Source organism: Panthera uncia (genome assembly GCF_023721935.1).
Source record: "Panthera uncia isolate 11264 chromosome A3 unlocalized genomic scaffold, Puncia_PCG_1.0 HiC_scaffold_12, whole genome shotgun sequence".
Lineage (NCBI taxonomy): Eukaryota > Metazoa > Chordata > Mammalia > Carnivora > Felidae > Panthera > Panthera uncia.
This window is the reverse complement of record NW_026057579.1, coordinates 23812507-23828286: the sequence shown is the minus strand read 5'-3', so window position 1 is coordinate 23828286 and position 15780 is coordinate 23812507. Positions and strand designations below refer to the sequence as shown.

General features: G+C 35.9%; 1 protein-coding gene across 1 annotated transcript in view; it reads left to right on the top strand.

Moving 5' to 3' along the window:
* The first annotated feature begins 5527 nt into the window (after window positions 1-5527).
* Window positions 5528-15780, top strand: part of TDRD15 (tudor domain containing 15) — a 29217-nt gene continuing 18964 nt past the window's right edge. The window contains exons 1-2 of the mRNA XM_049651977.1: window positions 5528-5668; window positions 7596-13821. Of these exons, the coding sequence (XP_049507934.1) occupies window positions 7599-13821 (6223 nt within the window). The 5' untranslated portion in view covers window positions 5528-5668; window positions 7596-7598. The remainder of the gene's footprint in view (window positions 5669-7595; window positions 13822-15780) is intronic.

Here is a 15780-nt window from a genome sequence, read left to right as displayed (position 1 = left end):
GGACCGCGAGATCGTGACCTGGCTAAAGTCGGACGCTTAACCGACTGCGCCACCCAGGCGCCCCCCCCCCCCCCCAATATCGGTTTTCTGATGAGGTTGGTTGTGATACTTGATTTTTGAAATGTTGGGTAATTGCGGTATGTCAGTATGCAGAAGTTCTGCATAATTCTGAACCAGTATTTTCAAACAAATCAATGTAGTACCTTTAAAATCATTCGTGTTTTAAAGTTCCATTCAAAGTTCGAGATTAAAGGATTTAAAAAAAATTTTTTTTAACGTTTATTTTTGAGACAGAGACAGAGCATGAATGGGGAAGGGGCAGAGAGAGAGGGAGACACAGAATTGGAAGCAGGCTCCAGGCTCTGAGCCATCAGCCCAGAGCCCGACGCGGGGCTCGAACTCACGGACCATGAGATCGTGACCTGAGCTGAAGTCAGACGCTTAACCGACTGAGCCACCCAGGCGCCCCTGAGATTAAAGGATTTTAAAGTAAAATTACAAAAAGCTCACTTACATGGTTTTCTGTATTGTATTTCCATACTGTAAGTAATGTCTAAGAAGTCACCCCTCATTGAGTTTTTGTGACTATCAAAGAAGAGTCTCTTCGGCTATGTGAAAAAGCTATTAAAATACTACTCGCTTCTCTAATTAGGCATCTGTGTGTGGCCAGATTTTATTCACATACTTTACCCAAAGCAGCCTATTGCTACACACATTATAGAAACAGCTGTGAGAATCCAGCTATTTTTCTGTTATACCGACATCAGGACTTGCAAAAACTGTAAAGGCATGACCCTCTTCTCACTATATTTTTTGGTTTTGAAAAATATCCTTCATGAAAACATTAATATTTAATGGGTTTATTACGCTTTGAAATGAATAAATACTTTCAAAATGTTTTCTTTTTTTTTAAAATACATGAAATTTATTGTCAAATTGGTTTCTATACGACACCCAGTGCTCATCCCAAAAGGTGCCCTCCTCAATGCCCATCACCCACTCTCCCCTCCCTCCCACCCCCCATCAGCCCTCAGTTCTCAGTTTTTAAGAGACTCTTCTGCTTTGGCTTTCTTCCACTCTAACCTCTTTTTTTTTTTTTTTTCCTTCCCCTCCCCCATGGGTTCCTGTTAAGTTAAAAATGTTTTCTTAATATGGTAAACATTGTCAGAAGCTACATAAACACTCTTTGGGGTCTGTCTTGTCTTGGGCAGCTCTAACAAAACACCTTACGCTGGATGACCTAGTAAACACCAGAAACTTCTTTCTCACGGTCCTGCATGCTGGGAAGTCCAAGATCAAGGTGTTAGCAGATCTGGTGAGCACTTCCTGACTTAACAGATCTCAGATGCCCATGTTCTTGTGATCTCATATGGCAGAGAGAAGTTCTCTTAGGACTCTTATAGAGGCATTAATCACATTCCCAAAGGCTCCATACTCATGCCCTCTAATCCTGATTATCTCCCAAAGGCCCCATGTTCTGATACCATCACATTGGGAGATAGAGTTTCAATATAACTGGGGGGGGGGGGGAAAAAAAAAGTCCGTAAGAAGGTCCTCATTTTTAGGAATATAAGCGTTCTGAGACCAAATATTTGAAAACCATTGGTTTAATAGAACTGTTTTTGGTGTTTGAGAAAGAGAGGTTAGGGAGGAGTCTAGAAACTTCTAAATTAGGGGAAGGCTATAGTTTAAATGGAGTGGCCAGGGAATGCTTCACCTAAAAGGAAACCTCTGACAAAAACTTGAAGGCCGTTAGGAAGCACGCTGATCTCTGAGAGCAATAAACCCAAAACCCAGACTCGGGAAGTTCAAGAAATGGAAAGGCACTGTAACAGGTGTAATGAGTGTAGTAGGAATAAGGTAACAGAAGAACGTGTGTGGAGGGAGAAGGGGAGTCCTGGTGGTAGTGGTTACATGTTGTAGGACTTCTAAGCCATTCTGATGGCTTTAGTTTTCACTTTGAAAATAGCTACTGAAGTTTTTGAACATAGTAGTGCATGCGGCATCCTATATTTTAGACAGGTCCTATGATCCCACTCATGTAGAATTTAAGAAACAAAACAGATGAACATATGGGGGGGAGAGAAGAGATGGAAGAAACCACAAGAGACTTTTAATGATAGAGAACAAACTATGAGTTGATGGAGGGAGTGGGGTGCGAAATGGGCTAGATGGGTAACAGGTACTAAGGAACACACTTGTGATGAGCACTGGGTATTGTGTGTACGTGATGAATCACTAAATTCTCCTGAAACCAATATTGCAGTGTATATTAACTAACCAGAATTTAAATTAAAAAGGAAGGGGCACCTGGGTGGCTCAGTCAGCTGAATGTCTGACTCTTGATTTCGGCTCAGGTCTTCATCCAGGCTCTGCGCTGAGTGTGTAGCCTGGTTAAGATTGTCTGTCTCTCTTTCCCTCTGCCCCTCTTCCCTGCTCTCTCGTGTATTCCTTTCTCTCAAAACAAAAATAAAGAGAAAAAAATGTCACTTTACCTCACAAGGTTGATGTGAGGATTAAGTGATTTAAAAAGGTCATTCTGGTTACAATACTGAGAATCATCATGGAGGGGTAGGGTTAAGGATAGAAACAGAAGACAAGTTAGGAATCTAGGCTGTATCTGCAGAGATGGAAGAAAGTGTGTGTGTGTGTGTGTGTGTGTATAATATTTTAAATGTGCTTTGGACATAAATCCAGTAGGATTTCCTGGTGGGTTGTGTGTAGGATGCAAAAAAGTGGAATCTAGGATGATTGAAGATAGTTGGCCTGAGCAAATCTTACATGTGGTAGATTATATTGATTTTACTTTTGTTCAAGCTTCATTTTTTTTGCCAGTGATTTTATACATGTTTAACTAGGTTTTGTCTCTTGAAAGCCTTCTTTAGCAAAACAAAATTTCTATTTCCTCTTAATTCTTTTAGGTAGTTTTAAAAAATTCTTTTATCTGTCTGGTAGTTTTGCTTTTAGTAAAGCCATGTTTCATAGCCTTCCCACTATTGACATTTTGGGCTGGAACTGAGTTCTTTTTTGTGGGGGGCTCTTCTGTGCATTCTGTGATAATGCCTAGCACCTGGTTTACATGTGCTGCATGCCAGTAGCTACCCCTGCCCTCATCCCTGCCCAGTTATGACAAGCAAATCTATCTCTAGACGTTGCCAAATGTTTATTTACTGTAGGACAAAAAAGGGCCATGGTTGAGGACTAATTCAGTAAAGAATGTTAAATGGAAACTCTGAGTTTGAAATATGCAGATTAAAAAAATACTGTTTTATTTCCACTGCATCTGTGTCCTAAAAGACCTGAATCTAGAAATCAGTCTGAAAAGAGAGGAGGAGAACCAGGGCACAGATGCTTAATCTGAACCAGTCTTTTGCAACACGGTAACTTTGCCAGGGTACTAGTCAGAGTTTTATCAGAATGATCTTAAATTTTGAAAAAGGGACAATTAGTAAGCTGATTCTATCACAAGGGTGCTTTACCTATTTTTATTTGTATGTTTTGGATTTGTGTCTTTCACTTTTAGTTCTTATACATAATTATGTGATTTAGTTGAAAGAGCAGTGTGAAACAGTGGGAGTTGTGTATGTAGAGAACTGGACTGAATCAAAACCTAAATTCAAGCTCCTGAATCCCTTTTATCTTCACTGTTGTTTTTTTTTTTTTTTTTTTTTTTTTTAAGTTTACTTACTTAGCACGCGTGCACGCTGAAGAGGGGCAGAGAGAGAGGGAGACAGAATCCAAAACAGGGTCCAGGCTCTAAGTTGTGAGCACAGAGCCCAACATGGGGCTGGAACCCAGACTGTGAGATCATGGCCTGAGCTGAAGTCAGATGCTCAACTGATTGAGCCACCTAGGCACCCAGGTTGTCTTCACTGTTTTGAAATGAAAAGTGGCAATCTCGGTTAAACTAATGTACTGAAAACCTCTAAAAATATTAAAGTGTTACAATAAGGAGCTATTAATACAAATAAAGACATTTACATTTCTTTTAGAAGATTTAAAGCTTAAAAATTTAAAGTTACATATATGGATCAACTATATTTCTATCAGGTTCCACTGGTCTAGACTTTCTGGATGTGAACTCCTAGAAGACAGTTGCCAAAATGGTCAGAATGACATCTGTAAGATCTATTCTATAGAATTGGGGAATTCTAGTGTGGAAAGTGCTTTCCATATCTATTTTCTTAGTGTTTATAGATAGTATTTTCCACAAACCCTACGGGAATGGTGATGCTGTGAATTTTTAAATTTAATTCAGAAGTTTGAACTTTTGAATTTAGTTTTTAAAAATAGCCTTTTTAAAAAAGAAAACATTAAAATACGATAAATTTAAAAGCAGATACAAGCACTAATTAGCATCATCAGATAAATTTGATTATTTAAGGTGTAGATTTCTTTATCTGAGCCTGTCTGTATCTGATCATATGTTGTGGAACTATTACATATGTCTGAGCTTGGTTTTCTCAATACAGTGCTATCAAACACGATAATAAGGCAAATTATTTTATATGTATGTATAGCCTTATAAGGCAAGTGATAATGTTATCATTTGTTGGTTTTATAATTGTATCAATTTATGAAATTATTAGAAAACCACTTATGAATCCAGTTTATAGAAGTTTTATGTTTTCTATTCCTGCATCTTATATTAGGTTAAGAAGGATTTTTGCTGCTGTTGCTGCCAAAAAAAAAAAAAGTTTGAAAGTCCTAATTCAACCCTCTCACTTTAAAGATTTGGTATGATTCTAAGAAACAGTTCCCCAAATCTCACACAATTGAATCTCATAAAACTCCTTTCCTGATGTCTTAATCTTGAATACGCAAAAGTACTTTCCATGAATATGGTAATAGTCTAAAGAATAGAATATTGAGTAAAGATTGTTGGATGTAGAACTTAATTTAAATTAGGTCTTTAAAGGTCCATTGTATAGAACCATTGTTTAAAACCAATCATGTAATTTTCTCTGAATTGTTACAGTTTGACCTTCAGAAACACAAGGGTAGGAGCTTTATCCGTGACATTGGAAACTTTCTTCATGATCCTGTTGAGCAAGTATTGAAGAGGCAGGTGAAAGAGACTGACACCCCCAGAACAGGTTATTCTGTCTACGTGATCAAGAATCTTTCCCAAAGTAGTGCACTTTGGTAATCATCACACAGGACCTATGAATTTACGTGTCAGTTCTTTGGGGCCCAAACACCTTTCTCCTCTTGAGATTTCTTTGTAATAAATCCTGTCTTCTCCTGCAGAATTAGCATAGATTCTTATGGCCAGCAATTTCTTCAGGCAAAGTAGATGTACTGTTAGTTCTGTCAACTGTGACTATTTGTTTCTCAGACAAGGCCTCCCCAAGTGCTTCAGCAATCTGTTTCTAGATGTTCCTGGCATTGGGTGAGAGCATATGCAAACCAGGCTCAGATTTTTTTTTTTTTATCTCCTGCCTTCTGCTGTGAAACTCCACATGAGGCCATTTGTATTGTTTGAGGGAGGGTTAGGCTTCTGGTAGTTTATTCTATTCAACTTCTTTGTGTGTTTGGGCTTTCTTTGGCTTATACTGTATATACGCCTTCATTTAATGAAGGCATCCTGGCAAATCTGCTTCTTATACCTGAAGAGTGGTATGTTTCCTGAAAGACAAGTATTTTTTTCCTTTTCCTATGTTCTCAGGTGAGTGGTCACATCACCCTTTGGGTGCATGCCAGGAAGAATGTTCTTGTGTTCTAGCACAGGATCCTTTCTTGAGTACTTGGTCTTCCCTTTATGTAAGGAATAATAAGCCTATAAATTGACTTAAGTCTGGGAATTGGGTAAAGGCCTGTGACTTTAAAGGTTTAAGGTGGTTTAAGGCCTTTCTTGTCCTGAAGACAAAGTTTATTCTTGTTATTGGTTTATTCTAATGAAAGTCTTTAGTGTATTGCCCATTGATTCTTTTATTCCTAGACACTCCAGGATCAAATAAGCATAGGCTATAATTTATAGATCAGACCGTGATGATTACCTCCAAATTAATTATCTAGGAGGAAATAAAAACCATAGTTGTACCCAGATGTTCCTAAATCTTAACTCTTTCTCTAGCCTTGCAGTGGCCTGTTTCAATTTTTGGACTTGGGTTTTAAAGGTTAGAAAGGGCTTCTGTTTATCTTTGAGATCGTATTTATACTTGGATAAGATTTTTATTTTTTTGTCCTATATGTTTCTCTTTCATGTTTTTACCTTTTTCCTCTGAGTTTTGGGCTTTCTCTCAAAATTCTAGTCCATTTATCTTTATTGTGTGTTCACTTTCCCCATTGCAGTCTTAAATTTCTTACATGTATTTCTTTGTAATCTCAGTTGTTGCATCTTAATGATTACTTAGTCCTATAAGTGTAGTGCTCTCTTTTGGACTTTTGAAAACAAATCAGACTTTTGAAAAGCAATTTTTTTCTGTTTCCTTCAGCATATTTATTCCTTAGGGGAGCATTTCCTTGGTTTCTTTTAAGTGGTTTTCTCTCTTTTTTGTTAGGTCCAGTGTTTTTCTCATCATGGAAAGAGATTGATAGTTGTGAAGTGTTAACTCCAAGTCAAGTAGAAGTTGAACTGAGCTGTGACCTATCACAATAAGTGTTGGTTCTTGCCTGAATTTGGGGAATATTTTATCCTTGAATATTTGTTTTACTATTTTTAGAATTGTAACAATCTAGAGAAAATTAGCTGGAGCCATAGTTACAGCTTTACCTCTGGGCTAAAGATTTCTTTTCCTTCCACACTTTTTGTGGCCAGCCATACCAGGGAAAAGGTCTGGATTTACTTAACCTGCCTTAGGGTCTTAATAGGCCTGGCTTTCCTTAATGGTGTCTAGGACTTAGCCTATTGCCCTCCATCAAAGAAGTATCCAGGAGTTGTATAATGACGCTGATAGGGTCCAAATGTTACTAATTGATAGAATGCGGAGTGCAAACATCATGTGTCCTGTGGGTTCACCATCTGCCCTTGCTGGTGGCATTCACCCCTTTGAGTTCTGTGTTGTTGGAAGAAGTCTGCATGAGGGAAGGTAGTTTTCTCACAGGAGTAGAAGGAGGACTTTATTTGGCTTCCTTCTATTACACCACATCTGTCCAATATCTAGTAGAAACTTAAGTTTCTAGAAAATAAACATTGCACTCCTGTCTTTTCCAGTGATTGTATGTATGTGTGTATATATATGTATAATATGTATATATAATATATATATAAAATATATAACATAATATACATAGCATATATAGTATGCTATATAATATATATTACATATTACATATAAAATATATGAAAATAAATATATTTATAATATATATATACACATATTTCCTATTTTTTCATGTTCTCAGTTATTTCAGTAGACTTTTTTAAAAGCAGAAGGCAGTGAAGTTATGTTTTGTCTCCATCTTGTCTAACGAAATTTTTTTTTTAACCAACATGTTCAATTTGATAAATACAGGCATATAATGATTTTACGGTTTATGTCTACATACCAAATTTATATAAGGCTAGTTTCAGGTCTCTATGTGGCAAATTTCATTTAGTTGTGACAGTTGCCTGTGCAGAAGCTAATTAGTACTTATTATTTGCTTTTTAGAAAATGGATTCCACATCTCTGTTACCAATGTTTTTAGACATGGATCTGACAATATCACATATAGAATGTTTTCCTAAGGACATTCTAGTGAAATTTCAAGGCAGAAATAATACTGAATGTGAGTTTGACTACCACATATTACAGAGGGAAATTCAGCATATTCCAAAAGTAAAAGCTAATGTGGACATTGATGAATTTTGTTTGGTGGAAGAAAGAGTATCTGGAGAATGGCAGAGAGGAAGAGTCATGGAAAAGAAAAACGAACTCTATACAGTGCTCCTCATAGATCACGGAGAAGAACTAAGAGTTGATAGTACACAGGTTGCTTCAGCCTGTGGCAACTTATTTGAGCTACCACCACGGGTAATATTTGGTATTTTTGCCAACATACTACCAAATGGGGAAAGATGGCCTCTTAAAGCTTTGAATTATTTTAAGTCATTAGTTGGACTACAAGTGAAAGGTTGTGTACAAGCTGTGTTGCCTCTTCAAAGGACTCTTCTAGAAGTACCAAAAATTATATCCCAGGTTCTTGAGTTACAATTAGGCAGACTTATTGATGGGGATTCATTTCGTCTTATTGTGGAAATGTTAAAAGAATTCCCACAAGAAATGCCCGATTTACTACAACATAGAAGACCTGAATTGTTAAGTAAGAATGATATTCCAGTTGATGTTCAACATGTTCTGGATAATTTGCAGCCATCTTTGTCAGTAGGCAGTATTGAAAGTATAAAGGTATCCTCTGCATTGAGCCCAAGTAAATTTTATTGTCAACTAATTAAATGGATTCCAGAGTTAGAAAATTTAACAGCGTGTATGACTTTGCATTATGATGCTATCAGTCAAGTAAGTAGTCCCACATGTGATAACTTTGGACTACTTTGTGTTGCCAAAAGAAGAAATGGACAGTGGTATAGAGGAATTCTTCAGCAGCTCTTGCCCAATAATCAGGTGAAAATTTGGTTCATGGATTATGGCAGTACTGAGGCTATACCTTCGATCCACGTAAAGAAACTTAAACAGGATTTTATTTTAGTACCATTATTTTCATTTCCATGTTCTCTGACATATTTAAACAGTCCAGATAGAGATGCCAGAAAATCTCAATTGAGTGTATTTAAACAAGCCTTGTTAGGACAAACAGTATATGCACACATCGATTGGTTCAATAAAGATGAACATTTGTTTTATGTAACACTACAAACTCAGGAGTCTACAATTAATTCTAAGTGTCTGCTGAAGACTGTAGGCACACAAGTAATCTGTCCAGTGTCTGAATCAAAAATCTCTAGTATGTTTAAAGAGAGTAGTGCTGCTGATGTAAATGGCTTTGCAGTTGAGCGTTTTGTTGGAAATACTGAATTGTCAATAGACTATCTAAATAAAAACTCTTTGAAAGTAGGTTTTCCTATTAAAACTGTAGAGATGGAGATAAAGGCTGCCTATATAGCTTTTGTAGTATATGTATTAAACCCATCAAATTTCTGGGTACGTACTAATGAACATCAGAATGAACTTCAAGATATAATGAAAAATATAAACAAATTTTATGATTTGTGTGAAAATAGTGAACTGATTCTAAGAAATCCAGAACCTGGATTATTTTGTTGTGCTAGATACAGCAAGGATAGACATTTTTACAGAGCTGTCATCACTGAAATTAATGGCTGTAAGATTAATGTTTATTTTTTAGATTATGGAAATACTGATTCCATACCATTTTTTGATGTAAAAGTTTTGCTTCCAGAGTTTTGTGAGTTGCCTGCCTTAGCCATGTGCTGTTCACTTGCACATATATTTCCTATTGAAGATTTATGGGTGAAGGCAGCAATTGACTATTTTAAAAAAATTGTCTTGAACAAAGAAATTTTGCTGCAGGTTCTAGCAAAAAAAGATGACAAATACATTGTAAATATTCAGAGTATTGAAGCCTCAGAAAATATTGATGTTGTCCCTCTTATGTTACAAGCTGGATATGCAGAATATTGGGAAGTAGAACCAGAGTGTTATCCCAAATCTGCAAGTGAATATTCAGTGTTAAATTTAAAATTTAAAAACAAAGTTAATATTAAAGTCCTATCTGCCTTTCTTGAAGGACCTAAACTTTACCATTCAAATAAGCTAAAAGAAAGTAGCTTGTCTTTGGTAAAAACACCAGCTGTTAATTTCTCAGACTTAAAAAGTCCTTTCACCTTGTCTGTGGGGACTGAGTCACCACGACCTTATAAAGAATATATGTTTAAACCAGGAACAGTCCTTGAAGTTAAGTGTTCTTCTTATTGTGGCCCAGGTGACTTCTCATGCCAGCTTCAATGTAAGTTAGAAGACCTAAAATTACTAATGGAACAAATTCAGAATTACTATAGCATTCATTCAGATCCTTATCAGATTGGGCAGATTGCTTGTGTTGCTAAGTATTCCAAAGATGGGAAGTGGTATAGAGCTGCTGTTTTGACTCGAGTATCACGAAAAGAATTTGACATCGTATTTGTTGATTATGGTTACCAGGAAAGAGTTTTAATTAAAGATCTTTGTGCTATTAACCCACATTTTCTTATGTTAGAAGGCCAAGCCTTCAGATGTAGTCTTAATCATTTAGTTGAACCCATTAGTTGTAAATCATTCAGTTGGACAAGAGAAGCATGCAGAGACTTTGGGAATTTTATTTCTTCATCTAAAGGATTGACTTGCACCATTTATGCCTTAGTTCTTACACATCGAAACTCTTTATGTAACTTAGTGGATTTGCAATCTCCACTTACTAGTGCAAAAGAATTTCTTATGAATCATGGCTCTGCACAGTATACTACATTATCAAAGCCATTCCCATCTTCAGTTAGTCTTTACAGTTACTGTTACTCTTCCTTTAACATAAAAATTGGAAGTGAGGAAGAAATATACATATCTCACATATATAGTCCCAGAAGGTTTTATTGCCAACTTAGTAGAAATAATAAAGACCTGGAGATGATAGAAACAAAAATCACAGAGATTGGTAATCTCAAAAATTGTCCAAAGTATGATCCTAGTAAAATGAGACTGTGCATATCTAAGTATGTAGAGGATGGTCTCTTTTATCGAGCTTTAACAATGCCAACAGATTCATTAACTGACTTTCTCGTCTATTTTGTGGACTTTGGAAATAAGCAATTAGTAGAAGAAAGTACATTGAAGGCTATTTCAGATCAGTTTCCAGAGTTGCTGTTTACACCTATGCAAGCTATTAAGTGTTTTTTGTCAGATCTTAGAGATGTAGATTTTCCAGCAGAAATCAATAGCTGGTTTAAAGATAATTTTTTGGGAAAACGATTAAGGGCAATAATATTGTCCAGGGAGTCAGATGGCCAGCTTGGTGTAGAATTATATGATGGATATCAACATATAAATCAGAAAATTAAAATGTTGCTTCATGCTTATGGAAAAAAACTTTGTGATCAAGCACCCTGTGTGGAAAAGGGTCATAAAATAAGTGAGAATAAGAGACTTACTATTTCTTTGAAAGGCAAAACAGAAAACCACTATCCCAATAATATAAATAAAACTCATGTAGTAGCATATTCTGAAAGCAAAACAGATCAGTTAATGAATCCCAGAAGTACATATGCCAAGCTTTTGAAACCATCGGCCTGTTTTAAAATTGAACCTGTGTCAAAAAACAAAGTGAAGTCTTTGAGTGATGGATTCAAAAATAAAGGTGTAAAAATTGTCCCTGGATCTGCACATACTCTTGATAAAAATGATGTGGGCCAGAAATCAGTAAGGGTTGTATCACCATCTTTTATCCAAGAATTAAATCAAGCAGACTTTCAAAACCCGTATAATCTTACTAGACCACAGATCAAAGATCTTCCTCAACCCAAAATTTGCTTGAATGCCAAAGTTAAAGGATATGTTTCTAGTGTCAGTAATCCAGCAAGTTTCCATATTCAGCTTGTTGATAATGAAAATGTAATCATCAGACTTGCAGATGCTCTAAATGAAAGAAGAACAAAGATAGTGAAAGAGAGAAAATCAGTTAAGCCTGTGGTGGGAGACCTTGTAGTTGCCGAATACTCTGGTGACCATGCCATTTACAGAGCAGTCATTAAGAAAAATTTGCCAGGAAATTCTTTTGAAGTGGAATTTATTGACTATGGTAACACTGCGATAATAAGCACATCAAAAATTTATGAATTTCAGAGGGAATTCTTAACAATTCCTCAGCTAGGAATCCATTCTTTTCTTAGTGGAGTCAGGTGGAATGAGCCTGATGAAATATGGGACAGCAAAACTGTGGATTATTTTGCATCACGAGTAAGTAACAAAACAGTTGCATGTGAATTTTTGAAAAAGCATGAGCAGAAATGGGAAGTAAATATCATTTGTGATGGAACATCTGTTATTAATGAACTACTGAAATGGACAGCATGTTCAAAACTTCAGCAAACAGGATTGCAGATGCCAGCGGTTGTCTCTCAAAAAGCGAGTTCTGGTGAGGATAATGAAATTAAGAAAGGAAGATCAAACGAATATGAAGGTTCTATGATCCTTCAACCACCCTACCAACAGCTGGGTAATATTCCTTTTGAAGAGTTAAAACCTGGCCAACTGGAAAAGGCTGAAATATTTTATGTCTCAAAAAATGGGACATTTTATGTGAAGTTATCAAAAAATAAAAAAATCTTATCAGATTTAATAGTATTAATCGCTAAAGTAGTAAAAAAACCTTTATCAACGGAAACTATTAAAAAAGGCTTAGAGTGCTTGGCAAAATCTAAAAAAACCTTGAAATGGTATCGATCAAAAGTAGAAAAGAAGTGTGTTGATGATAAAGTGCTTGTTTTTTTAGTAGATCGTGGTAGGTATGAAATAGTACCATTAGGTAATACCAAGGTGCTTAGTAATGAAATAAGAAATATTCCAAGACAAGCTGTGGCTTGTAAATGGATTTGGTTTGAAAATTTTAGAAACCGGTCATTTGAGTCTATTGTGTGTTTATTTGCTCATCTGGAAATAAATATTCTTTTCCTCAAATATTTAGACTCTGTGTGGGAAGTAGACATTTTGGTAGATGGCCTGTTACTTTTGGAATATTTAAATTTAAATACAGTTCGTGTTGAAAACAAACTTAGATCTTCAGAAACGATTTTTAATATGGAATCTAAGTCTCCTGTGTCATGTACAATAAGATCATATACTTGGGCCCAACTCCAAAATGGAAAGCAGTATTCTGGTATTGCCACTGCTATTTCTGATCCATCAGATTTCTGTGTTCAGTTAGAAGATTTCTTTGACACAATGAAATCTCTCTTTGTGTTGCTTTCTGATCTACCAGAAAACTTACAAACAGTGCCTCAAGAGTGCATATTTCCTGGTGCTAGTTGTTTGTTCAAATATGAACTGGAAGATCAGTGGAATCGAGTAGAAATTTCTGAAGTCTCTAATCGGTCTTTACTACTTGTGTTGATCGACTATGGATTTTCTGTTTACATACCTTATTCAGATACAAAAAATCTCAAAGTTATTCCTGTGGAACTTCTGAATTTACCAAGGTTAAGTTATCCTTGTGTCTTAGGTGGTATCTTACCTGCTAAGGGGAAGCATTGGAGTGAAGAAGCCAAAAGCTTTTTTCAAGATCAGCTAAGTAAACCAGGCTTAGTTTTTCAGTTGAGGAGGTATAATTTTGAAACAAAACTGGAAGTAGATGTCATTCATGAGAAAAACAGTTTGGCAGATATGTTGGTTGTATCTGGTCTTGCAGTATATTCTAAAGATTCAGATCATCTTAATGATGGAGTTAGTACTACTGGATCTGCTGAAATCCAGTATCAATTACAGAGTAAGCCTGTTTTCCCATTGTTAGATCAAAATTGTTACAAAGGAGAAAATACAAGCTGTATATGCACTGAGAAACAAAAACTAAAAGAGAAAACCGTAAAGAAAGAGGTCTATAAGAACTTAAGGAAAAGCAATATCAATACGCGATTATATTCTAGAAATTTAACTCTGAAAAAGGCTGACATTGGAAAACATAATCCCCGAAGTACCATCACATTTGATACACGTATAGCAGCTTCATTTTGGGAACTACTGAATGATTTGAAGAATAACACTAATTTCATTGAAAACATTTTTGAAAAACTACCAACTGAAGAAATACAAGAAAATAACACAATGGATTTGAGAACAAGGATAAAAGCACTGCGTGTTAATGAAAAAATTATATCTGAGGAACACTTAAAAGGTAGGTACCTATTTAAAAAAAACAGCTTTTTTTGTATATTGTTTTTGATTCCTTGAAAGTTTATTATATGCTAAGATTATCCAAATTGAAAAAATCATAGTGCAAGAAGCTCACTAGACAATCAATAAATGGATAAACTTGGAGTGATTACTTAATTATAAAATGATACTTGAGGATATCTTCCTGTTTTGAATGGTAACCTTTGAGAATGTAATGAAAGTGGAGAGAATTTTTAACCATATGTGCATGTACACATACATGACATTTTATAGATAGTTTAAAGGGTTTCACAAAACTAAAGGCCCATAGATCTCTAGTTAATAAATCTTGCTATTAGTGAGCTCCTGGGCTCATTTTGGAGAACCAATTTTCTGTTATGTGTTTATCAGATGAAATATATCTTTATTTAGATTTTTTGAGTGTACTTTTAGCATATTGCTAATAAAGTTAAATTTATAGTATAAACTGACTTGAACATATTTCTGTTAAATTTTTTAGATGTCAAACTGATTCTATAATAAATTTTAATATTTTATGTTATCTGATTTTGCTTATGCACATTATATTTTATTTTCTGTATGGGTTAGTTACTGAGGATTTCGTAGGCTATAAATGTTCCCTGCTTTTAATGAATGTTTGTTCTGACTATAAATCTATTATTCCATATTATCTCTAGTATTATAGCCGGTTACATTCTTTCAGTGAGGGGAGGGATCTTGTTTTTATTGTATTTTAGAAGGAGTATTTCATTTGAATTCATATTGAGGTGTTTTATAGTTAATTGATAAAGGCTTTAAAATTGGTCCTCTTATTTTTGAGTATTTTGTTATTAGCAGTTATGGTAGAGTGCTTACTATGTTCTAGGTACTGTGCTAAGATTTTTTGATGTATTATGTCTTTTAAAGTTTACCAAATTCTATGAAGTAGGTGGATATTAAGGTTTAAATGGAGTCCAATAACTAGTACCCATTTCTTTGCCTGAATTCTAAACCATTTTAGAGATGGACAAGGAGAGAAACCATTGATGAGCAAAATATCACATTAAAAATAAAACAAAACAGCCAATGGGCACCTGGGTGGCTCAGTCAGTTCAGCTTCCGACTTTGGTCGGAAGCTTCAGGTCGTGATCTCGCGATTCGTGGGTTTGAGCCTCACATTAGGCTCTGTGCTGACAGCTTAGAGCCTGGAGCCTGCTTTGGATTCTGTGTCTCCCTCTCTCTCTGCCTCTCCCCTGCTCGTGCTCTGCCTCTGTCTCTCAAAAAATAAAATGTTAAAAAATCCCACCCCAAACCAGTATTGATGGACGTGGGTTTGTATCAATGGGAAAGGGGTTTACCAACACCGAGTCAACAATTTAGACTTACCCACAGAGGCGAATTTCTTCATATTGGGGGTCTACCCATGTAAAACTTACAGGTTGAGGCGTTTATCTCCAAAAAAGAAAGGGAGGGGAGGAGGAAGAGACTAAACTGACCTATACCTTTGGACAAAGGTATGCCCTGCATGGCCCTACTCCAAGTGTAAGTAAGGGAGTGAACAAACCAGAGTATTAGGTTAGGAGAATACCTCACCCGTGAATACTTGTACATGGAAGGAAACCCCAGGAATGGGAAGAAGCACCCCTCCCCCAAATTATTGTCACTATTTTATGAATGATGCTCAGGGAAATTAAGTAAATTGCCAACGGCTCTAAAGAGAAAAATCTCAGTTCCTTGTTTACTAGCAACTCTGATGTTTCCACATCCAAAGTCTTTTATTAATTACTGATACTGCCTTTTGGAAAGGAGTTAGATATTTGAGGAAGAGTTTTCTATAAGCTTTTGACCATCAGCCCATATACTCTGGCACTTCTATACCTTCTGTTGTTACTTTACATGTGTTCATTTCCACCGTCTTTGTTTTTCCTTAAGAACCCACTCTTGGTCCCTATCTCTATCCTACCTCCTGCATTCCTAGTAC